This window comes from Anomaloglossus baeobatrachus, unplaced genomic scaffold, assembly GCF_048569485.1.
Source record: "Anomaloglossus baeobatrachus isolate aAnoBae1 unplaced genomic scaffold, aAnoBae1.hap1 Scaffold_133, whole genome shotgun sequence".
Classification (NCBI taxonomy): Eukaryota; Metazoa; Chordata; class Amphibia; order Anura; family Aromobatidae; genus Anomaloglossus; species Anomaloglossus baeobatrachus.
Window position 1 is genome coordinate 414,298 of NW_027441903.1, and position 24,752 is coordinate 439,049.

General features: G+C 51.8%; 1 protein-coding gene across 2 annotated transcripts in view; it reads right to left on the reverse strand.

The window, feature by feature from the left end:
• Window positions 1-24,752, reverse strand: part of LOC142260572 (germinal-center associated nuclear protein-like) — a 95,342-nt gene that overhangs the window by 6,092 nt on the left and 64,498 nt on the right. The window contains exons 10-11 of one of the 2 annotated variants that reach the window (XM_075331997.1): window positions 24,599-24,733; window positions 24,398-24,490 (exon numbers count right to left, since the gene is read on the reverse strand). In XM_075331997.1, coding sequence (XP_075188112.1) covers window positions 24,398-24,490; window positions 24,599-24,733 — 228 coding nt within the window. The remainder of the gene's footprint in view (window positions 1-24,397; window positions 24,491-24,598; window positions 24,734-24,752) is intronic. The other variant, XM_075331998.1, reaches the window with a different exon arrangement.

The window sequence follows — 24,752 nt, forward strand, 5'->3', positions numbered from 1 at the left end:
TATCTAGCCCTAAAGGCGTTCCAGCGGTGGCTGGAGGGCAGGCAGATCCGAATACAGTCGGACAACGCCACGGTGGTTGCGTACATCAACCACCAGGGCGGCACACGCAGTCGTCAAGCCTTCCAAGAAGTTCGGCGGATTCTGCTGTGGGCGGAAGCCACAGACTCCACCATCTCCGCGGTTCACATCCCGGGCGTAGAAAACTGGGAAGCAGACTTTCTCAGTCGCCAGGGCATGGACGCAGGGGAATGGTCTCTTCACCCGGACGTGTTTCAAGAGATCTGTTGCCGCTGGGGAACGCCGGACGTCGATCTAATGGCGTCTCGGCACAACAACAAGGTCCCGGCATTCATGGCACGGTCTCAAGATCACAGAGCTCTGGCGGCAGACGCCTTAGTTCAGGATTGGTCGCAGTTTCGACTGCCTTATGTTTTTCCTCCTCTGGCACTGCTGCCCAGAGTGTTACGCAAGATCAGGTCCGACTGCCGCCGCGCCATCCTCATTGCTCCAGACTGGCCGAGGCGGTCGTGGTACCCGGATCTGTGGCATCTCACGGTGGGTCAACCGTGGGTACTGCCAGACCGGCCAGACTTGCTGTCTCAAGGGCCATTTTTCCATCTGAATTCTGCGGCCCTCAACCTGACTGTGTGGCCATTGAGTCCTGGCTCCTAGCGTCCTCAGGGTTATCTCAAGATGTCATTGCCACTATGAGACAGGCCAGGAAACTAACGTCCGCCAAGATCTACCACAGGACTTGGAGGATCTTCTTATCCTGGTGCTCTGATCGGGGTTTTACTCCCTGGCCGTTTACCTTGCCCACGTTTCTTTCCTTCCTTCAATCCGGAATGGACAAGGGTTTGTCTCTCGGCTCCCTCAAGGGACAAGTATCGGCGCTTTCCGTGTTCTTTCAAAAGCGTCTAGCCAGGCTTCCGCAGGTCCGCACGTTCCTGCAGAGCGTGGCCCACATAGTCCCACCTTACAAGCGTCCGCTAGAACCCTGGGATCTTAACAGGGTGCTCACGGCTCTCCAGAAGCCACCTTTCGAGCCGATGCGTGATGTCTCTCTATCACGCCTTTCACAGAAAGTGGCCTTCCTAGTGGCAGTCACTTCACTTAGGAGAGTGTCTGAGTTAGCAGCGCTGTCATGCAAAGCCCCCTTCCTGGTGTTTCACCAGGATAAGGTGGTTCTGCGTCCGGTCCCGGAATTTCTCCCTAAGGTGGTATCCCCTTTTCATCTCAATCAGGATATCTCCTTACCTTCCTTTTGCCCTCATCCAGTTCACCAAGGTGAAAAGGATCTGCACTTGTTGGATCTCGTGAGAGCACTCAGGCTCTACATTTCTCGCACGGCGCCCCTGCGCCGTTCGGATGCGCTCTTTGTCCTGGTCGCTGGCCAGCGTAAGGGGTCGCAGGCTTCCAAGTCAACCTTGGCTCGGTGGATCAAGGAACCGATTCTTGAAGCCTACCGTTCATCTGGACTTACGATTCCTTCAGGGCTGAAAGCCCATTCTACCAGAGCCGTAGGTGCGTCCTGGGCATTGCGGCACCAGGCTACGGCTCAGCAGGTGTGTCAGGTGGCTACCTGGTCGAGTCTGCACACTTTCACAAAACACTATCAGGTGCATGCCTATGCTTCGGCAGATGCCAGCCTAGGTAGGCGAGTCCTTCAGGCGGCGATTGCCCACCTGTAAGAAGGGGCCGTTTTTCGGCTCTTTTTATCGAGGTATTCTTTTACCCAACCCAGGGACTGCTTTTGGACGTCCCAATTGTCTGGGTCTCCCAATGGAGCGACAAAGAAGAAGGGAATTTTGTTTACTTACCATAAATTCCTTTTCTTCTAGCTCCAATTGGGAGACCCAGCACCCGCCCCTGTTCCCTTCGGGCTTTTGTTCTTTTGTGTACACATGTTGTTCATGTTGAATTGTTCTTTTGGTTCATGGTTTTAGTTCTCCGAACATCCTTCGGATTGAATTTACCTTAGACCAATTTATAAGTTTCCTCCTTCCTGCTTTGGCACCAAAACTGATGGGCCCGTGATGCACGGGAGGGTGTATAGGCAGAGGGGAGGGGTTACACTTTTTAAAGTGTAATACTTTGTGTGGCCTCCGGAGGCAGAAGCTATACACCCCAATTGTCTGGGTCTCCCAATTGGAGCTAGAAGAAAAGGAATTTACGGTAAGTAAACAAAATTCCCTTCTTTGTAGTTATGACAAAACTGCAGTGTGCAGACATACCCTAAGGCTACATGCGCACACTGCAGCGTGCAGACATACCCTAAAGCTACATGCGCACACTGCAGTTTTGTTGCCGCAACAAAACTGCACCTTGCCCCAGATTTGTAAAAAATATGCTTGTAAGGGCTTGTGCGCACATTGCGTAATTTCATGCATTTACGCTGCATATAGAACTGCAGCGTAACTGCATGCGTCTTGCATTCCCAGCACAATCTATGAAGATTATGCATAATCCGTGCGCACGTTGCTTTTTAGAACACAGTGATTTGAGTGTCAGAATTTTGACCCAAATCCGTGCGTTCAAAAAAGCAGCATGTCAATTATTTTGTGCGCTTTGGATGTAGCTCCCACTCTGTCTATGGTGGCGGCAGCATCCCGAGCGCATGAAATCGGCATTTATTCTGCTGAAACACTGCATCCATTACGCAGTGTTTCTGCAGCGATTTAAAGCTCACATGCACTGTCAAATCGCTGCAGAATATTCAGCATGTACGTGCGAACAAGCCCTTATGATGCTGCGTTTTTAGGGTCTGTGCAAACTGGATAGATGTGTTTCTTCAGCAAAACATGCTCCCTCTGGCAGAATTCCGCACCTGCGGCAAAAAAAAACGCACCCAAAATCTGCATGCGGTTTTACCATTCTGCAGTTTGTTACGGTTTTGCCATGGTTTTCTCCCTGCGGTTTTTAACCATTATCAATGTCAAAACACAGGGGAAAACCGTAGGTACCTATGGAAAAGAAGTGACATGCTGCTTATTTTTGCTGCAGAAATTCTGCAGCAAAACCTGTAGGGGAAATGTGCGCACAGCATTTTGGATTTCTCAGATTTTGCTGGGGAAGGACTGCATGAACTTTATGAACAAAAACCGCTCCTTTTCTGCAGCAAAACCCGCAGCAAATCCGCAGCAAAAAACGCAGTGTGCGCACAGGGCCTAAGTGCATTTTAGATGTTTTTTGACCATGCGATTTTTGATGCGTTTTTTCAGTAGAAGCAAGCCAAAAAAAACGCAAAAAGATAGAACATGCTGCAATTTTTTTGTCACAAGTTCGTGACAAATAAACTGCAGACAAAAAAACTGCAACACGCGCACAGCAAATCTGAATTCTCATAGACTTTGCTGAGAAGTCAAAAGTTAGAAGTTTATGACAACAAAACTGCACCAAAAAAAGCATCAAAAATGCAACAAAAACTTCAGCGTGTGCATTTAGCGTAAAGCTGAGCTTTGAAGGGAAAGTCTTTGCAGGTACTATACAAGGTCACAAAACCATTGCAAATGTTTAATTTTTCATTAGAGGTACATGTTAATGTACAATTTAATATAAAATTGCATTTTCTTTATCGTTCCTTTATGGGAGACCCAGACCATGGGTGTATAGCTTATGCCTCCGGAGGACACACAAAGTACTACACTAAAAAGTGTAGCTCCTCCCTCCGAGCATATACACCCCCTGGATGACAGAATCCAACCAGTTTAATGCTTTGTGTTCAGGAGGTCACACACACACACACATGCATCCTCTTTTGATTTTTGATTTTTATTTAAAGATTTGGAAGAAAAGCGGGTCCACCGGACTCCCGGCATGTCCCTTCTCACCCAACTGTGTCGGCGGTGCTGTTAAGGTTGACCTTAAGGCTGGAGCCTTCCATGCCGCGCTCCTTCACCATCCCTACGGGCTCTGGCTTGAAGTGGGAGCCTTCACGGTTCTCACTGCTCTGCAGGAGACCGGTCTCCATCCGCAGCCCTTTCAGGATCCTGCTGGACGGAGCGCTCACCCCCCCCCAGGGACCTGGCCCTGCGTCTCAAAAGCTAAGTATTGAGACGGTATTCAGGGGTCCCTTCTGCATTTTATTGTGGGGAGAGTGTGTTATTTGTGCAATTCTGCTTCATAAGTCCCTTTACTGTGATTTCCGGCCGGTTCTCTGTTTTTTTCCTGAGAACCGCGCCGAGGGTGCCTGATCGTCGGCCGCATGGATAAATTTAGGCCCTGGCTTCGGCCGCGGCCTACTTTCGTTTCTCTGCCCCTGCATGTCAGTCATGCAGGGGGGCAGTGCGGCGCCGCCCACCGGCCGTTCAGCACAGGGGAGGACACTCCTCTCTGAGGAGATGATTCCCTCCCCTGTATTTCTCCTTAGCCCTCCGGTTCCCGCTCTTGGATTAACCCCCGCCCCCCCCTCCTCACACCAGCGCCATTTTCTCAGCGTTTTTACACTGGTCGGCGCTGGCTGCTGCAGCTCTGCAGAAGAAGGAGTGAATTATCTGTCTGGGGGTCCAAGCTGGGAATCCGGAGGGCACACAAAACGGTCTGGTAAGCCACAACCTCTGGTTGTGGACTTTTTATACACTCTCTGGTGGCTTTTTGAAGGAGTGAATTCTCTACTACCGAACATCCTCCTCAGCAGCATGTCTCACACCAGGAGCAAGGCTGCAAGGCTGTACTCAATATGCACTGCATGTAAGCTCATACTGCCCGAACCGAGCACAGACCCACACTGTGATGCCTGCTCTAATGTGGTGGTGCCTCAGCCTGGAGTCTCCCCAGGGGTCCCTCCGGCTTCTCCAGCCCCGGTGGCGGAACCCCCGGCTTGGGTAGCATCATTTTCTAAAGCTATTTCCCAGTCCTTTGCCGACTCCATGGGACAGTTGTCCCGGACGCTGCTGAGCATGCATCAGCCCCCTTCTCAGGGTGCCTCTGCTGCTCCGACTTGCTCTACAGAGCTCACAGAGTATGTTTCATCTGATCCCAGACCCCGTCCTCCTAAACGGAGACGCAGGGACTCTTCTCCTTCCTCGTCCCACGGCTCTGATTCACGGGCCGAATTGCAAGGCGAGGAGGATGCCCTTACTGTGGGCTCAGACGCTACGTCTATGTACCCCATTGATACCGAAGGTGATGCAGATGTTAGCGATTTGATTGCGTCCATTAACTCCGTACTGGACCTTAATCCACCAGTGTCTGATGAACAAGCTTCTCTGGTAGAAAAACACCAGTTTACCTCACCTAAGAGAGCAAGGAGTACGTTTTTTAACCACTCCAGTTTTCAGGCCACTGTGACCAAACCCAGGGCCCGTCCTGACAAACGCTTTCCTAAGCGTACTTCTGATAACCGTTTTCCTTTTCCACCTGAGGTGGTCAAGGAATGGGCTCAGTCACCAAAGGTAGATCCTCCGGTGTCTAGAATCTCAGCCCGGACAGTTGTGTCTGTGGCGGATGGCACCTCTCTTAAGGACTCCACTGACCGCCAGGTTGACCTTCTGGCCAAATCTGTATATGAAGCGGCAGGGGCCTCTTTCTCCCCGTCTTTTGCAGCAGTGTGGGCCCTTCAGGTCATCTCTGCTTCCCTGACGGAGATGCACTCCCTTACCAGGGACTCTATGCCCGAAATGGTGGCCTTAACTTCCCAAGCCTCGGCTTTTTCGTCCTATGCCATGTCTGCCATTTTGGAGGCGTCTCACCGCACAGCGGTAGCCTCCGCTAATTCCCTCGCGATCCGCAGGATCTTGTGGCTTCGTGAGTGGAAAGCAGACGCTGCTTCCAAGAAGTTTCTAGCCGGGCTCCCTTTTTCTGGGACCCGACTGTTCGGTGAACAACTGGATGAAATCATTAAGGAAGCTACTGGCGGGAAGAGTACTTCCTTGCCACAAACTAAAGCCAGGAAACCTGTCCAGGGCAGGAACCAGTCGAGGTTTCGGTCCTTTCGTTCCTCAAACTGGTCCTCCTCTAAGCCCTCAGCCTCGTCCACTAACTCGGCTAAGGATCGAAAACCCAACTGGCGCTCGAAGCCTCGTCCCCAGAAGAACGGAGGAGCCGCTGCCACCAAGGCAGCCTCCTCTTGACTATCGGGCCGCGCCAGCAGCGTCCTTAGTCGGTGGCAGGCTCTCCCACTTTGGCGACGTGTGGTTTCAACACGTCTCCGACCAGTGGGTGCGGGATATCATCTCCCACGGCTACAGGATAGAATTTTCTTCCAGCCCGCCAAACAGATTTTTTCTGTCCACTCCCCCCTGCTCCAAGGCCGCCGCCTTCTCTCAGGCCGTGGCTTCCTTGCAGGCCAGCGGAGTAATTGTACCGGTTCCCGCTCCGGAACGGTTCAGAGGTTTCTACTCAAACCTCTTCCTAGTCCCCAAAAAGGACGGTTCCTTCCGGCCCATCCTGGATCTCAAGCTTCTCAACAAGCATGTTCAGGTGCGGCACTTTCGCATGGAATCTCTGCGATCACTCATTGCTTCAATGACCCAGGGAGACTTTCTTGCATCCATCGACATCAAAGATGCCTATTTGCATGTGCCAATTGCAGTTTCACACCAGCGTCGGCTCCGTTTTGCAATCGGGGAGGAACACTTCCAATTCGTGGCTCTCCCCTTCGGGCTAGCCACGGCACCTCGAGTATTCACCAAGGTCATGGCAACAGTGGTTGCGGTTCTGCACCTCCAGGGGTTGGCAGTGATTCCTTACCTGGACGACCTTCTAGTCAAGGCGTCCTCGAGTGCAGAATGTCAGCGGAGTGTCTCACTCACTCTTGCCACGCTTGTCCAATTCGGGTGGCTTGTCAATCTGCCAAAGTCCACTCTGGTCCCGACCCAGAAACTCACGTACCTTGGGATGCAATTCGAGACTCTGCCGGCACTTGTCAAGCTGCCCTTAGTCAAACAGCAGTCCCTTCGGGGGGCGGTGCGCTCTCTCCTGAGGCCCCGCCGTTATTCCCTCAGGCGCCTGATGCAGGTGCTGGGTCAAATGGTGGCCTCCATGGAGGCGGTTCCCTTTGCCCAGTTCCATCTGCGTCCCCTGCAGCTGGACATTCTCCTCTGTTGGGACAAGCGGACCGCTTCCTTGCACAGGCTAGTGGCTCTGTCGCCTCAGACCAGGAGCTCTCTTCAGTGGTGGCTTCGGCCCCTCTCTCTGTCTCAGGGACGCTCCTTCCTGACCCCGTCCTGGGTGATCCTCACCACGGATGCCAGTCTGTCCGGCTGGGGAGCAGTCTTTCTTCATCGTTCCTTATGGGAGACCCAGACCATGGGTGTTTAGCTTCTGCCTCCGGAGGACACACAAAGTACTACACTAAAAAGTGTAGCTCCTCCCTCCGAGCATATACACCCCCTGGATGACTAGATCCAACCAGTTTAATGCTTTGTGTTCAGGAGGTCACACACACACATGCATTCTCTGAATTTTGATTTTTGATTTCAAAGATTTGGAAGAAAAGCGGGTCCAATCTGGACTCCCGGCATGTCCCTTCTCACCCCACTGGGTCGGCGGTGCTGTTAAGGTTGATTTTACAAGGCTGGAGCCTTCACATGCCGCGCTCCTTCACCATCCTCTGAGGCTCTGGCTTGAAGTGGGAGCCATCACGGTTCTCACTGCTTTGCAGGAGACCGGTCTCCATCCGCAGCCCTTTCAGGATCCTGCCGGACAGAGCGCTCACCCCCCCAGGGACCTGGCCCTGCGTCTCACTAGCTAAGTACTGAGACGTTATTACCACAGAAAGTGGTCTTTCCAGGGGTCCCTTGTACTTTATATATTGGGGATAGTGTGTTATATGACTGTGTTAACATTTCCGGCCGGTTCTCCAGTTTTCACTGGAGAACCGCGCCGATGGTGCCTGCACGCTGGCCGCATGTTTAAATCTAGGCCCCGGCTTCGCCTGAGGCCTAGTTTTGATTTCACTGCCCCTGCATGTCAGTCATGCAGAGGGACAGTGCGGCTCCGCCCAGCGGCTGTTCAGCACAGGGAACGGACACTCCTCACTGAGGAAAGATTCCCTCCCCTGTATACCTCATTTGCCCTCCGGATCCCGCACTCAGAGTAGGCCCCCGCCCCCTCTCCTCGCTCCGGCGCCATTTTATCAGCGTTCTCAATGTCTGCATAACCACATTGTGACAAATGGGGGCCTGGGCTGGGGGATCTGGACGGCACAGAGATATCTCTATGTTAAACGGTCTGGCAAGCCACAACCTCCGGTTGTGGAGCTGCCTATATACTCTGTTTACTGGGGGTCATTCTGGACAGAGCTCCCACTTCTGCAGCATGTCTCACATCAAAGCAGGGCTGCAAGGCTGTTTTTAATATGCACTGCATGTAGACTCGTACTGCCTGTACCGAGCACATAACCACATTGTGATGCTTGCTCTAACATAGTGGTCCCTCAGCCTGGAAGCTCATCAGTGATCCCTCCGGCTGCTCCGGCTCCGGTGGCTGAACCCCCGGTTTGGGTAGAATCCCTCTCTCCAGGGGACAGCTATCCCGGACACTGCTGAGCATGCATCAGCCCCCTTCTCAGGGCGCTTCTGCTGCTACGGCTCGCTCAGCAAAGCTAACAGAGGATTCTTCATCTGGTCTCAGACCCAGTCCTCCTAAAAGGAGACGCAGGGTCCCCTTTCCTTCCTCGTCCCGCGGCTCTGATTCACGAGCTGACTCGCAGGACGAAGAGGATGCCTTTACTAGGGGCTCGGACGCTACTTCATGTACTCCATTGATCTGTCCGAAGGTGACGCAGATGCTAATGATTTGTTTGCGTCCATTATATTTGTACTGGACCACAATCCGCCTGTATCAGGGGAGCATCCCCCTCTGGCAGAAAGGCATCAGTATACCTTAAGAGAACAAGGAGTGTGTTCCTTAACCACTCAAGTTTTTCAGCCCACTGTGACCAAGCCCAGAGCCTGTCCTGACAGACGCTTCCCAAAGCGTGGTTCTGATGACTGTTTTCCCCTTCCACCAGAGGTGGTCAAGGAGTGGGCTCATTCACCAAGGGTGGACCCTCCGGTGTCTAGACTTTCAGCCCGGACAGTTGTGTCAGTGGCTGATGGCACCTCTCTAAGGATTCCACTGTCCGCCAGGTCGACCTTCTGGAAATCGATATATGAGCGGCAGGAGCCTCGTTCTCCCCATCTTTTGCAGCAGTGCGGGCTCTCAAAGCCATCTCTGCTTCTCTGGAGGAGATGCATTCCCTCACAGGGACTCTATGCCTGAAATGGTTGCCTTAACTTCCAGGCTTCAGTCTTTTCATCCTATGCCATATCTGCCATGCTGGAGACTGCCACCGCACTGCGGTGGCCTCGGCTATTTCCCTCGCTATCCGCAGGCCCCTGTGGCTTCGAGAGTGGAAGGCAGATGCTTCTTAAGAAGTTCCTTGCTGAGCTCCCTTTTGCTGGGACCAGACTATTCGGCGAACAACTGGATGAAATTATTAAGGAAGCTTTTGGCAGGAAGAGTACTTCCATGCCACAAACCCAGGAAACCTGTCCAGGGCAGGAACCAGTCGAGGTTTCGTTCCTCTAACTGGTCGTCCTCTAAGCCCTCGGCCTCGTCCACTAACTCAGACAAGGACCGTAAACCAACTGGCGCATGAAGCCGCGTCCTCAGAAGTCCGCAGGAGCTGCGGCCACCAAGGCAGCCTCCTCTTGATTATCTGGCCGCGCCAGCAACGTCCTTTGGTCGGTGGCAGGCTCTCCCACTTGGGCGACGTGTGGTTTCAACACGTCTCCGATCAGTGGGTGTGGGATACCATCTCCCACGGCTACAGGATAGAATTCTCTCCAGCCCGCCAAACAGATTTTTTCTGTCAACTCCCCCCTGCTCCAAGGCCGCCGCCTTCTCACAGGCCGTGGCATTCTTGCAGGCCAATGGAGTAATTGTACCAGTTTCCGACTGGGAACGGTTCTGAGATTTCTACTCAAATCTCTTCCTAGTCCCCGAAAAGGACGGTGCCTTACGACCTGGATCTCAAGCTTCTCAACAAGCATGTTCAGGTGCGGCATTTTCGCATGGAGTCTCTGCGATCAGTAAATGACCCAAGGAGATTTCTTAGCATCCATCGACATCAGAGATGTCTATCTGCATGTGCCAATCGCAGTTTCACACCAGCGTTGGCTACGTTTTGTAATCGGAGAGGAACATTTCCAATTCGTGGCTCTCCCCTTCGGGTTAGCCACGGCCCCTCGTGCATTCACCAAGGTCATGGCAGCAGTGGTTGCGGTTCTGCACCTCCAGGGGTTGGCAATGATTCCTTACCTGGACGACCTTCTAGTCAAGGCTTCATCCAGTGCAGACTGTCAGCGGAGTGTCTCGCTTACTCTCGCCACGCTGGTTCAATTCGGGTGGCTTGTCAATCTGCCCAAGTCCACTCTGACCCCGACCCAGGAACTTGCGTACCTAGGGATGCAATTCGAGACTCTGCTGGCACTTGTGAAGCTGCCCTTAGTCAAACAGCAGTTCCTTCATCTGGCGGTTCGTTCTCTGTTGAGGCCCCGCCGTCATTCCATCAGGCACCTCATGCAGGTGCTGGGTCAGATGGTGGCGTCAATGGAAGCGGTTCCCTTTGTCCAGTTCCATCTGCGTCCTCTGCAGCTGGACATTCTCCGCTGTTGGGACAAGCGGACTTCTTCCTTGCACAGGTTGGTGGCTCTGTCGCCACAGACCAGGAGCTCTCTTCAGTGGTGGCTTCAGCCCCTCTCTCTGTCTCAGGGACGCTCCTTCCTGACCCCGTCCTGGGTGATCCTCACCACGGACGCCAGTCTATCCGGCTGGGGAGCAGTATTTCTCCACCACCGAGCACAGGGCACTTGGACTCCGTCCGAATCAGCCCTCTCGATCAATGTGCTGGACATCAGAGCTGTGTTCCTAGCTCTCGTAGCCTTTCACCACCTGTTGGCGGGCAAGCACATTCGAGTCCAGTCAGACAACGCGACAGCAGTTGCCTACATCAACCACCAGGGCGGGACTCGCAGCCGCCTGGCAATGTTGGAGGTTCAACGCATCCTTCAGTGGACGGAGGACTCCAAGTCCACCATATCCGCAGTCCACATCCCAGGCGTAGAAAACTGGGAGGCAGATTATCTCAGCCGTCAAACCGTGGACAGCGGCGAGTGGGCTCTGCATCCGGCAGTGTTCCGGTCCATCTGCCGCAAGTGGGGCACTCCGGAAGTGGATCTAATGGCATCCCGGCACAACAACAAGGTCCCGGTTTACGTGGCTCGCTCCCACGATCCTCAGGCCTTTGCAGCGGATGCGCTAGTTCAGGATTGGTCCCAGTTCCGTCTGTCTTACGTGTTTCCCCCTCTAGCTCTCTTGCCCAGAGTCCTGCGCAAGATCAGAATGGAGGGCCGTCGGGTCATACTCATTGCTCCAGACTGGCCCAGGCGAGCTTGGTACCCAGACCTGCTCCGTCTGTCCGTAGAGGTGCCGTGGCATCTCCCGGACCGCCCAGACCTTCTCTCACAAGGTCCGTTTTTCCGCCAGAATTCTGCAGCTCTCAGATTGACGGCGTGGCTCTTGAGTCCTGGATCCTGACGGCTTCCGGCATTCCTCCCGAAGTCATCTCCACTATGACTCAGGCTCGGAAGTCTTCCTCGGCAAAAATTTACCACAGGACTTGGAGAATTTTCCTGTCCTGGTGTCGTTCTTCCGGCCATGCCCCTTGGCCTTTTTCCTTGCCGACCATCCTGTCCTTCTACAGTCCGGTCTGCAGCTTGGACTATCCCTCAATTCCCTTAAGGGACAGGTCTCGGCTCTGTCAATGTTGTTCCAGCGGCGTATCGCCCGACTGGCTCAGGTGCGCACCTTCATGCAGGGCGCATCTCACATCATTCCGCCTTACCGGCGGCCCTTGGATCCCTGGGACCTTAATCTGGTCCTCACGGCCTTACAGAAGCCCCCCTTTGAGCCTCTTAGGGAGGTTTCTTTATTTCGACTTTCACAGAAAGTCGTCTTTCTGGTGGCCATAACTTCTCTCAGGAGAGTCTCTGATTTGGCTGCGCTCTCATCGGAGTCACCTTTTTTGGTTTTTCATCAAGATAAGGTGGTTCTCCGTCCGACTCCGGACTTTCTCCCTAAGGTGGTTTTCTCCTTTCCACCTTAACCAGGACATTTCATTGCCTTCCTTTTGTCCGGCTCCTGTTCATCGCTTTGAGAAAGCATTGCATACTTTAGATCTGGTGCGGGCGCTCCGGATCTATGTATCACGCACCGCTGTTCTTAGGCGGTGTACCTCTCTTTTTGTGCTGACCACAGGTCAACGCAAGGGTCTCTCGGCTTCTAAGCCGACCTTAGCTCGCTGGATTAGGTCGGCCATATCCGATGCCTACCAGTGTACTCAGTCAGGTGCCTCCCCCGCCGGGGGATCAAGGCACACTCGACCAGAGCTGTCGGTGCCTCTTGGGCTTTCAGGCACCAGGCTACGGCTCAGCAGGTCTGTCAGGCTGCCACTTGGTCTAGTCTGCGCACCTTTTCGAAGCACTACCAAGTCCATGCTCATGCTTCGGCAGATGCGAGCTTGGGCAGACGCATCCTTCAGGTGGCTGTCGCCCACTTGTGAAGTTAGGTTTTGCCTACTTCTCAGGTTTCTGTTTATTCCCACCCATGGAGTGCTTTGAGACGTCCCATGGTCTGGGTCTCCCATAAGGAACGATGAAGAAAAAGAGAATTTTGTTTACTTACCGTAAATTCTTTTTCTTATAGTTCCGACATGGGAGACCCAGCACCCTCCCTGTTGCCTGTTGGCAGTTCTTGTTCCGTGTGTTTTCACCGGCTGTTGTTGTAGACAAAGGTTCCGGTTATTCCGGGTTTTACTCTGTCTCTACTTGTGGGTGGATGTCCTCTTTCAGCTTTTGCACTAAACTGGTTGGATCTAGTCATCCAGGGGGTGTATATGCTCGGAGGGAGGAGCTACACTTTTTAGTGTAGTACTTTGTGTGTCCTCCGGAGGCAGAAGCTAAACACCCATGGTCTGGGTCTCCCATGTCGGAACTATAAGAAAAAGAATTTACGGTAAGTAAACAAAATTCTCTTTTTCTCCACCACCGAGCACAGGGCACTTGGACTCCGTCCGAATCAGCCCTCTCGATCAATGTGCTGGAAATCAGAGCTGTGCTCCTAGCTCTCGAAGCCTTTCACCACCTGTTGGCGGGCAAGCACATTCGAGTCCAGTCAGACAACGCGACAGCGGTTGCCTACATCAATCACCAGGGCGGGACTCGCAGCCGCCTGGCAATGTTGGAGGTCCAACGTATCCTTCAGTGGACGGAGGACTCCAAGTCCACCATATCCGCAGTCCACATCCCAGGCGTAGAAAACTGGGAGGCAGATTATCTCAGCCGTCAAACCGTGGACAGCGGCGAGTGGGCCCTGCATCCGACGGTGTTCCGATCAATCTGCCGCAAGTGGGGCACTCCGGAAGTCGATCTCATGGCATCCCGGCACAACAACAAGGTCCCGGTTTACGTGGCTCGCTCCCACGATCCTCAGGCCTTGGCAGCGGACGCGCTGGTTCAGGATTGGTCCCAGTTCCGTCTAGCCTACGTGTTTCCTCCCCTAGCTCTCTTGCCCAGAGTACTGCGCAAGATCAGGATGGAGGGCCGTCGGGTCATAATCATTGCTCCAGACTGGCCCAGACGAGCTTGGTACCCAGACCTGCTCCGTCTGTCTGTGGAACTGCCGTGGCGTCTCCCAGACCGCCCAGACCTTCTCTCACAAGGTCCGTTTTTCCGCCAGAATTCTGCGGCCCTCAGATTGACGGCGTGGCTCTTGAGTCCTGGATCCTGACGGCTTCAGGCATTCCTTCCGAGGTCATCTCTACTATGACTCAGGCTCGCAAGTCTTCCTCGGCCAGGATTTACCACAGGACTTGGAGAATTTTCCTGTCCTGGTGTCGTTCGTCCGGCCATGCTCCTTGGCCTTTTTCCTTGCCGACCATCCTGTCCTTTCTGCAGTCTGGTCTGCAGCTAGGACTATCTCTCAATTCCCTCAAGGGACAGGTCTCGGCTCTTTCAGTGTTGTTCCAGCGGCGTATCGCTCGGCTGGCTCAGGTGCGCACCTTCATGCAGGGCGCATCTCACATCATTCCTCCTTATCGGAGGCCCTTGGATACCTGGGACCTTAATCTGGTCCTCACGGCCTTACAGAAACCCCCCTTTGAGCCTCTTAGGGAGGTTCCCTTGTTTCGACTTTCCCAGAAAGTGGTTTTTCTGGTGGCCATAACCTCTCTCAGGAGAGTCTCTGATTTGGCTGCGCTCTCTTCGGAGTCACCCTTTTTGGTTTTTCACCAAGACAAGGTGGTTCTCCGTCCGACGCCGGATTTTCTCCCTAAGGTGGTGTCTCCTTTCCACCTTAACCAGGACATTTCATTGCCTTCCCTTTGTCCGGCCCCTGTGCATCGCTTCGAGAAAGCGTTACATACTTTAGATTTGGTGCGGGCGCTCCGGATCTATGTGTCACGCACCGCTGCTCTTAGGCGGTGCACCTCTCTTTTTGTCCTGACCGCAGGTCAGCGCAAGGGGCTCTCGGCTTCCAAACCGACCCTAGCTCGTTGGATTAGGTCGGCCATATCCGATGCCTACCAATGTGCTCAGGTGCCTCCCCCGCCGGGGATTAAAGCGCACTCGACCAGAGCTGTCGGTGCCTCTTGGGCTTTCAGGCACCAGGCTACGGCTCAGCAGGTCTGTCAGGCTGCCACTTGGTCCAGTCTGCATACCTTTTCAAAGCACTACCAAGTGCATGCTCATGCTTCGGCAGATGCGAGCTTGGGCAGACGCATCCTTCAGGCGGCTGTCGCCCATTTGTGAAGTTAGGTTTTGCCTACTTCTCAGTTATCTGTTTATTCCCACCCATGGACTGCTTTGAGACGTCCCATGGTCTGGGTCTCCCATAAAGGAACGATAAAGAAAAAGAGAATTTTGTTTACTTACCGTAAATTCTTTTTCTTATAGTTCCGACATGGGAGACCCAGCACCCTCCCTGTTGCCTGTTGGCAGTTCTTGTTCCGTGTGTTTTCACCGGCTGTTGTTGTAGACAGAGGTTCCGGTTATTCCGGGTGTTACTCTATCTCTACTTATGGGTGGATGTCCTCCTTCAGCTTTTGCACTAAACTGGTTGGATTCTGTCATCCAGGGGGTGTATAAAAAGTGTAGCTCCTCCCTCCGAGCATATACACCCCCTGGATGACAGAATCCAACCAGTTTAGTGCAAAAGCTGAAGGAGGACATCCACCCATAAGTAGAGAGAGTAACACCCGGAATAACCGGAACCTCTGTCTACAACAACAGCCGGTGAAAACACACGGAACAAGAACTGCCAACAGGCAACAGGGAGGGTGCTGGGTCTCCCATGTCGGAACTATAAGAAAAAGAATTTACGGTAAGTAAACAAAATTCTCTTTTTTTTTATGCTGTCGCATGTAATTGAAGTTTACTTTTTTTCTACATTTTTTCTTACACAATTACCTTCTTGCAGGCTGGGATTAGATGGGATGAAAATGCAGGTAAATATGACGTCTTTTTAATGTTGGAACTTTTAGGCTATGTCCGCACTTTGCGTCGAGGTAGTTGCAGTTCTAAACGCATCCTCTGTCAGAAATGGTTTTTGCCATAGTTGGTTTTGAAAAAACGTGATAAGTATGCGTGCGTTTTTACCGCGTTTTTAGTGCGATTTACATGCTTTTTCATTGCTTAAAGTCAAATGCGTTTTCAATACAAAGACACTACTAAATAAAGTTTAAACATTCAAACACTATTGAAAAAACGGGAAAAATGATAATAAATATATTGATTAAAATCATACGCAAAATAAATATTTTTTATTAAATATATAACTTTTTTAATATATATGCATAAAATAACATGAAATTATGGTATTTCATTAATTTAATTATCGGACTCTGTGTGTAAAGGGACATATTATTCCAATATTATAAAGTCAAAACCGCATGCGTTTATTTTGTCCAAAAAGCATATTTTCTGCAGCTAAAAAGCATGTAAAACGCTGGAATTTTGATGTAGAATGCGTTTTGACATTTCCCATTGCCTCCAGTGATAGCAAAACGCTGCCCAAATGGCAAAAAACAATTGACATGCTGCTTCTTTAAACGCTGAGTTTTTGCCCAAAAATATGCAAATTAAACGCAGCGTTTTGAACTGTATAGTGCGCACATGAAATCCCTTTTTCCCATAGAAATTGCTGGAAAATCAAAACGCATGCCTTTTGCCATGAAAACGCTGCAGTTCAAAACGCAGGTAAAAACGCAAAGTGCGCACATAGCCTTAAAGTTAATAACTGGAAACCCCTTTAGTAGTGTGTGATGAATAAAAATTTAAAAAAATTATACTCCATAAACTGGTCCCACAACACGGACTATAGAGGAATGGGGCTGGTTTTGGAGGTATAAATTTATTTTTTTTTCCTACACCTATTGTTGGATAAATCTTTTAAATTTATTTATCTAAATGCTGAAATCAGTGGCTCATTTTAGTGTTGTAATTTGGCTCCAAAGTTAAGATTTGGGGGGCTACAGCTGTATATACATACACTATGTTTTGAGGGGGGGAGGTTTGGCTTGTACATCGGATTTCTTTGTTGCAGTATATTACTTTTTGGAGGTCCTGTTTGTTGTTCAAGCCATCAAATTGGCCACGTAGGTAAAGCCAATAGAGAGCCATGGCAGTGGGTTACTTCAATTCAGGTTTATGAACTTAGAATAGAATAAAGGGACTCCCACCATGTTTTTCTGTGAGGAGGTTGCAGTTGTCTTTTTGGAGGTGTTAGAATTGCCTGTCAAATATTATTGGATCTGCCATAATATTTAAAGAGGATCCATCTCAAGGTCAAAAGTGTTCAGGTTTTGCTCTGATTTTATTCCCGCTGCTCCCCTGATTATTCTATTTTCTTTTCCAGAGATATGGGCTTTTTCTATGTAGTGCCAATTTTCATGATCTTTACTAAGAGGGCATGGTCAGCAAGATAATTATGCAGAGCAGCCTAAGTACACGCCCCCAAAGAAACCTGTGAGCACCGCCCCCTTGGAAAGACCAACAAAACTTGCATTAGATAAAAAGGCCCATGTATCTGGAACTATATGGCAGATTAAAAAAAACCCCAACAAAACAGAATATTCAGAGTGCAGCAGGAATAAACTAAGGAATATTGGAAAAATGTTATAACTATAGGGACTTTTTTTTATTTCTTAAAGGAAAAAAATGACAATATTTATTGCTGAAGCCTCCAAAGGTTACCGCTAGTAGACCTTCAAGCTTCTGTAATGTTGGACTGTTATTCACTTTTAGGGTGTATTAAAGGGAATCTGTCACCAGGTTTTTGCTTCCCGTTCTGATAGCAGCATAATGCAGAGACAGAGACCTTGATTCCAGTGATGTGTCACTTACTGAGCTGTTTGCTGTCATTTTGATAAAATCAATGTTTCTTTATCGTTCCTATGGGAGACCCAGACAATGGGTGTTTAGCTTCTGCCTCCGGAGGACACACAAAGTACTACACTCAAAAGTGTAGCTCCTCCCTCTGAGCTTATACACCCCCTGGAGAACCAGATCTAGCCAGTTTATCGCTTTGTGTTCAGGAGGCATACATCCACACATGCATTCTCATCTGATTTTTGATTTTTGGAAAGAGTTTGAAGAAAAGCGGGTCCAAGCCTGGACTCCCGGCATGTCCCTTCTCACCCCACTGTGTTGGTGGTGCTGTTAAGGTTGATTCCAAGGCTGGAGCCTTACATGCCGTGCTCCTTCACCATCCCTCCTGGGCTCTGGCTTGAAGTGGGAGCCAGCACGGTTCTCCATGCTTGGCAGGAGACCGGTCTCCATCCGCAGCCCTTCAGGATCCTGCTGGACCGGAGCACTCATCCCCAGGGACTTGGAACCCTGCGTCTCAGCAAGCTAAGTACCTGAGACGTTTATATATTGGGGGTCCCTTTACTTTATTGTTGTGGGAGAGTGTGCTGAGTGAGTTTTCTGACATTTCCGGCGGGTTCTCTGGCTGTCGCCTGAGAACCGCGCCGATGGTGCCTGCGCGCCGGCCGCACCGCTCAAATTTAGGCTCCGGCTTCGCCGGAGGCCTACTTTCGTTTCACTGCCCTCGCATGTCATTCATGCAGAGGGACAGCGCGGCTCCGCCCAGCGGCCGTTCTGCACAGGGGAGGGACACTCCTCACTGGGTACATGTCTCCTCCCCTGTAAGTCTCTTTGGCCCTCCAGATCCCGCTCTCAGAGTAGGTCCCGCCCCCTCTCTTCGCTCCGGCGCCATTTTCTCAGCGTTTTCTCTGCGATCAGCACTGGTCTGCAGCATCCCTGCGGAGGTGCTTGGGGGTCCGGGCTTCGGGATCTGGAGGGCACACAACACCGCTCCAGCGGTCTGGTAAGCCACAACCTCTGGTTGTGGACCTCTGTATATACTCTCTGGGGGTCATTCTGGCAGAGCCCCCACTCCAGCAGCATGTCTCACACGAGGAGCAAAGCTCCAAAGCTGTATTCAGTATGCACTGCATGTAAGCTCCTACTGCCTGATCCGAGCATCTATCCACATTGTGATGCCTGCTCTAACCTGACGATGCCTCAGCCTGGAATCGCACCCCCAGTGGTCTCTCCGGCTGCTCCGGCTCCTGTGGCTGAACCCCCGGCTTGGGTAGAATCCTTATCTAGGTCTATCTCCCAGTCTTTTGCCGACTCCATGGGACAGCTGTCCAGGACTTTGCTGAACATGCATCAGCCCCCTTCACAGGGTGCCTCTTCTGCTAGGGCTCTCTCAGCGGAGCTCACAGAGGATTCATCATCTGGTCCCAGACCCCGTCCTCCTAAGAGGAGACGCAGGGCTCCCTCTCCTTCCTCGTCCCGCGGCTCTGTTTCAGAAGCTGACTCGCAGGACGAGGAGGATGCCTTTACAGGGGGCTCGGAGGCTAATTCCATGTGCCCCATTGATCTGTCCGAAAGTGACTCAGATGTTAGTGATTTGATTGCGTCCATTAATTCTGTACTGGATCTCAATCCGCCAGTATCAGAGGAGCAACCCTCTCTGGCAGAAAAGCACCAGTTTACCTCGCCTAAGAGGACAAAGAGTGTGTTCTTTAACCACTCCAGTTTTCAGGCCGCTGTGACCAAGCCCAGAGCCTGTCCTGACAAACGCTTTCCAAAGCGTGGTTCTGTTGACCGTTTTCCCTTTCCAGCTGAGGTGGTCAAGGAGTGGGCTCATTCACCAAAGGTAGACCCCCCGGTGTCTAGACTCTCAGCCCGGACCGTTGTATCAGTGGCTGATGGCACCTCTCTTAAGGATTCGTTGACCTTCTGGCCAAATCTGTATATGAGGCGGCAGGGACCTCGTTCTCCCCAACTTTTGCAGCAGTGTGGGCTCTCAAAGCCATCTCTGTTTCTCTGGAGGAGATGCATTCCCTCGCCAGGGAATCTATGCCCGAAATGGTTACCTTAACTTCCCAAGCTTCAGCTTTTTCATCCTATGCCATGTCTGCCATGCTGGAGGCTTCTCACCGCACTGCGGTGGCTTCGGCTAATTCCCTCGCTATCCGCAGGATCTTGTGGCTTCGAGAGTGGAAGGCAGATGCTTCTTCAAAGAAGTACCTTGCTGGACTCCCTTTTGCTGGGTCCAGGCTGTTCGGTGAACAGCTGGATGAAATTATTAAGGAAGCTACTGGCGGGAAGAGTACTTCCATGCCACAAACCAAAACCAGGAAACCTGTCCAGGGTAGGAATCAGTCGAGGTTTCGTTCCTTTCGTTCCTCCAACTGGTCGTCCTCTAAGCCCTCGGCCTCGTCCACTAACTCAGCCAAGGACCAAAAATCCAACTGGCGCACAAAAGCGCGTCCACAGAAGACTGCAGGAGCTGCTGCCACTAAGGCAGCCTCCTCTTGACTATCTGTCCGCGCCAGCAACGTCCTTAGTCGGTGGCAGGCTCTCCCACTTTGGCGACACGTGGTTTCAACACGTCTCCGATCAGTGGGTGCGGGATATCATCTCCCACGGCTACAGGATAGAATTCTCTTCCAACCCGCCAGACAGATTTTTTCTGTCAACTCCCCCCTGCTCCAAGGCCGCCGCCTTCTCTCAGGCCGTGGCATCCTTGCAGGCCAACGGAGTAATTGTACCGGTTCCCGCCCGGGAACGGTTCAGAGGTTTCTACTCAAATCACTTCCTAGTCCCCAAAAAGGACGGTTCCATCCGGCCCATCTTGGATCTCAAGCTTCTCAACAAGCATGTTCGGGTGCGGCATTTTCGCATGGAGTCTCTGCGGTCAGTCATTGCCTCAATGACCCAAGGAGATTTCCTGGCATCCATCGACATCAGAGATGCCTATCTCCATGTGCCAATTGCAGTGTCACACCAGCGTTGGCTACGTTTTGCAATCGGAGAGGAACATTTCCAATTCGTGGCTCTTCCCTTCGGGTTAGCCACGGCCCCTCGGGTATTCACCAAGGTCATCGCAGCAGTGGTTGCGGTTCTGCACCTCCAGGGGTTGGCAGTGATTCCTTACCTGGACGACCTAGTCAAGGCTTCATCCAGCGCAGACTGTCAGCGGAGTGTCTCGCTCACTCTTGCCACTCTAGCCCAATTCGGGTGGCTTGTCAATCTGCCCAAATCCACTCTGACTCCGACCCAGAGGCTCACGTACCTAGGGATGCAGTTCGAGACTCTGCCGTCACTTGTGAGGTTGCCCTTAATCAAACAGCAGTCCCTCCAACTGGCGGTGCGCTCTCTGCTGAGGCCCCGCCGTTATTCCATCAGGCACCTGATGCAGGTGCTGGGTCAGATGGTCGCGTCAATGGAGGCTGTTCCCTTTGCCCAGTTCCATCTGCGTCCACTGCAGCTGGACATTCTCCGCTGTTGGGACAAGCGGCCTTCCTCCTTGCACAGGTTAGTGGCTCTGTCGCCACAGACCAGGAGCTCTCTTCAGTGGTGGCTTCGGCCCCTCTCTCTGTCTCAGGGACGCTCCTTCCTGGCCCCGTCCTGGGTGATCCTCACCACGGTTGCCAGTCTATCCGGCTGGGGAGCGGTATGTCTCCACCACCGAGCACAGGGCACTTGGACTCCGTCCGAGTCAGCCCTCTCGATCAATGTGCTGGAAACCAGAGCCGTGCTTCTGGCTCTCCTAGCTTTTCACCAGCTATTGGCGGGCAAGCACATCCGAGTCCAGTCAGACAACGCGACAGCGGTTGCCTACATCAATCACCAAGGCGGGAAACGCAGCCGCCTTGCAATGTTGGAGGTACAACGCATCCTTCAATGGACGGAGGACTCCAAGTCCACCATATCCGCAGTCCACATCCCAGGCGTGGAAAACTGGCAGGCAGATTATCTCAGCCGTCAAACCGTGGACAGTGGGGAGTGGTCCCTGCATCCGGCAGTGTTTCAGTCAATCTGTCGCAAGTGGGGCACTCCGGACGTGGACCTAATGGCATCCCGTCACAACAACAAGGTTCCGGTTTACGTGGCTCGCTCCCACGATCCTCAGGCATTCGCCGCGGACGCTCTGGTTCAGGACTGGTCTCAGTTTCGTCTGTCCTACGCGTTTCCCCCTCTAGCTCTCCTGCCCAGAGTTCTGCGCAAGATCAGAATGGAGGGCCGTCGAGTCATCCTCATTGCTCCGGACTGGCCCAGGCGAGCTTGGTATCCAGACCTGCTCCTTCTGTCCGTAGAGGTGCCGTGGCATCTTCCGGACCGTCCAGACCTTCTCTCACAAGGTCCGTTTTTCCGCCAGAATTCTGCGGCTCTCAGATTGACGGCGTGGCTCTTGAGTCCTGGATCTTGACGGCTTCCGGTATCCCCCCTGAAGTCATCTCCACTATGACTCGGGCCCGTAAGTCTTCCTCTGCCAAGATCTATCACAGGACTTGGAAAATTTTCCTGTCCTGGTGTCGCTCTTCCGGCCATCCTCCTTGGCCTTTTTCCTTGCCGACCCTTCTGTCCTTCTACAGTCCGGTCTGCAGCTTGGACTGTACCTCAACTCCCTCAAGGGACAAGTCTCGGCTCTGTCAGTGCTGTTCCAGCGGCGTATCGCCCGGCTGGCTCAGGTCCGCACCTTCTTGCAGGGCGCGTCTCACATCATTCCGCCTTACCGGCGGCCCTTGGATCCCTGGGACCTCAATTTGGTTCTCACGGTTTTGCAGAAACCCCTCTTTGAGCCTCTTAGGGAGGTTTCTTTGTTTCGTCTTTCACAGAAAGTGGTCTTTCTAGTGGCCATAACTTCCCTCAGGAGAGTCTCTGATTTGGCTGCGCTCTCTTCGGAGTCACCTCTTTTGGTTTTTCATCAAGACAAGGTGGTTCTCCGTCCGACTCCGGACTTTCTTCCTAAGGTGGTTTCTCCTTTCCACCTTAACCAGGACATTACACTACCTTCCTTTTGTCCGGCTCCTGTTCATCGCTTTGAAAAAGCGTTGCATACTCTGGATCTGGTGCGTGCTCTCCGGATCTGTGTGTCTCGCACCGCTGCTCTTAGGCGGTGCACCTCTCTTTTTGTGCTAACCACCGGTCGGCGTAAGGGCCTCTCTGCTTCTAAGCCGACCTTAGCCCGTTGGATTAGGTCGACCATTTCGGATGTCTACCAGTGTTCTCAGGTGCCTCCCCCGCCGGGGATCAAGGCACACTCGACCAGAGCTGTCGGTGCCTCTTGGGCTTTCAGGCACCAGGCTACGGCTCAGCAAGTCTGTCAGGCTGCCACTTGGACTAGCCTGCATACCTTTTCAAAGCACTACCAAGTGCATGCTCATGCTTCGGCAGATGCGAGCTTGGGCAGACGCATCCTTCAGGCGGCTGTCGCCCATTTGTGAAGTTAGGCTCCGCCTACTTCTTAGTTTTTCTGTTTATTCCCACCCATGGACTGCTTTGAGACGTCCCATTGTCTGGGTCTCCCATAGGAACGATAAAGAAAAAGAGAATTTTGTTTACTTACCGTAAATTCTTTTTCTTATAGTTCCGTATTGGGAGACCCAGCACCCTCCCTGTTGCCTGTTGGCAGTTTCTTGTTCCGCGTGTTATCACCGGCTGTTGTCATGGACAGAGTCTCCGGTTGTTCCGGTTCTTGCTCTGTTTTTACTTGTGGGTGGTTATTCTCCTTCAGCTTTTGCACTAAACTGGCTAGATCTGGTTCTCCAGGGGGTGTATAAGCTCAGAGGGAGGAGCTACATTTTTGAGTGTAGTACTTTGTGTGTCCTCCGGAGGCAGAAGCTAAACACCCATGGTCTGGGTCTCCCAATACGGAACTATAAGAAAAAGAATTTACGGTAAGTAAACAAAATTCTCTTTTTTTATCTGCTGCCGATCTAGCAGTTATACAGAGCTCATGAATATGCTGGACTACCTGCAGCACGCCAAGTAGTCCTGTAATGATAATCTACTGCTGATTAATCAGTGATTTTATCAAAACTACACTAAGCAGCCCAGTAAGTGACACATCGCTGGAATCAGGATCTCTATCTCTACATTATGCTGCTCTCGGATTAGGTGGCAAAAACCTGGTGACCGATTCCCTTTAACACATGTTAGATTACCTCTCTGTGGCAATTTTAATAGAAATGTTAAAAGTAGGGATGGGCGATCCCCCTGATGGTCGGGATTGGGGAGACACGGCCGATCATTTTGTAAAGATCATGATCAGGATCAAGATAACACGATCTTGCGTCCCAATCACTGATCTTTGACTTTACAGTTATGGGATGGGGCGGGGGGGGCTATAAAATAGGAATACAGTTAATAATAAACATTGTCATTATACTTACAGGTCCCGCAATGCGTCCTGCAGACTGTCTCCCGCTGCTTCTCCTTCCGAGTACGATCATTGCTCATTGGCCTGTCAGTGCATCTCGCCAGTACGCAGTGCTTGCCCGAGCATCTCGGTATACTCGGCGATCGCTGTGTACTGGCGAGATGTTCGGGCACATGCTCCTCGTCCCTGCATGTCGGCGCTCTTTACAGAGTCAGCCCACATGCAGGGATTAGCTGCCACACGCCGATGAATAGCAGCGCCGGGAATCAGGTGATCGGAGATCACCATTGCTATAGTAACCCGCCCGTCAGGTTACTATGGCAACGGTGGCAGCGGTGATGTCACCGCTTACCGAACCGCAGCCTCTGCTCACCCATTGAGTGATTAGACAGCACGGAGAGGAGTAGCGTTCTTCCTCCCCTGTGCTGTGTGATATCGCAGAGCTAGATTGGTTGAAGAAGACAAAAGACCAGGATCGTGGAGGGGTAAGAGGGAGTCTCTAAGTGTGTCTGTGTATTTATTTCTAATAAAGTATTTTTCTTCTGTGTCTTGTTTTTTGTTTTTTTTTAATCCTTTATTGGAGATTCTTAATGGCCGATTCAAACTTGACTTGACATTAAGACTCTCTGGCTTAATACTAGCTGGTAAAACAAACTTGGTCTTAACCCCTTATTACCCAGCATGCCACCCGGCACCAGGGCCACTGGAGCAGTTAACACATTGAGATTGGGCCTCCAGAGAAAGAAGTCGCTCTCTTTCTTGAATCCTCCTGTTGTAAAATTCAAGAAATAATAATAATAATAATAATAAAAAAGGATATTATCATAACTAACATGCTAAAATAAAGTACAAAGGATGTGAAAATGCCGCATCTTACCTTTCTTCTTCTGCCTTCCTTCGTTTTTCCTCTTTCACTCTTCCAATCTCTGCCTTTATTTCTTCTTCTGCGACATTTCTTGAAAGATTCAGTACGACATCTGCAAGCAGCTGATCAGCAACTATAGATGACTCACTTAAAGGAACACAGGAAA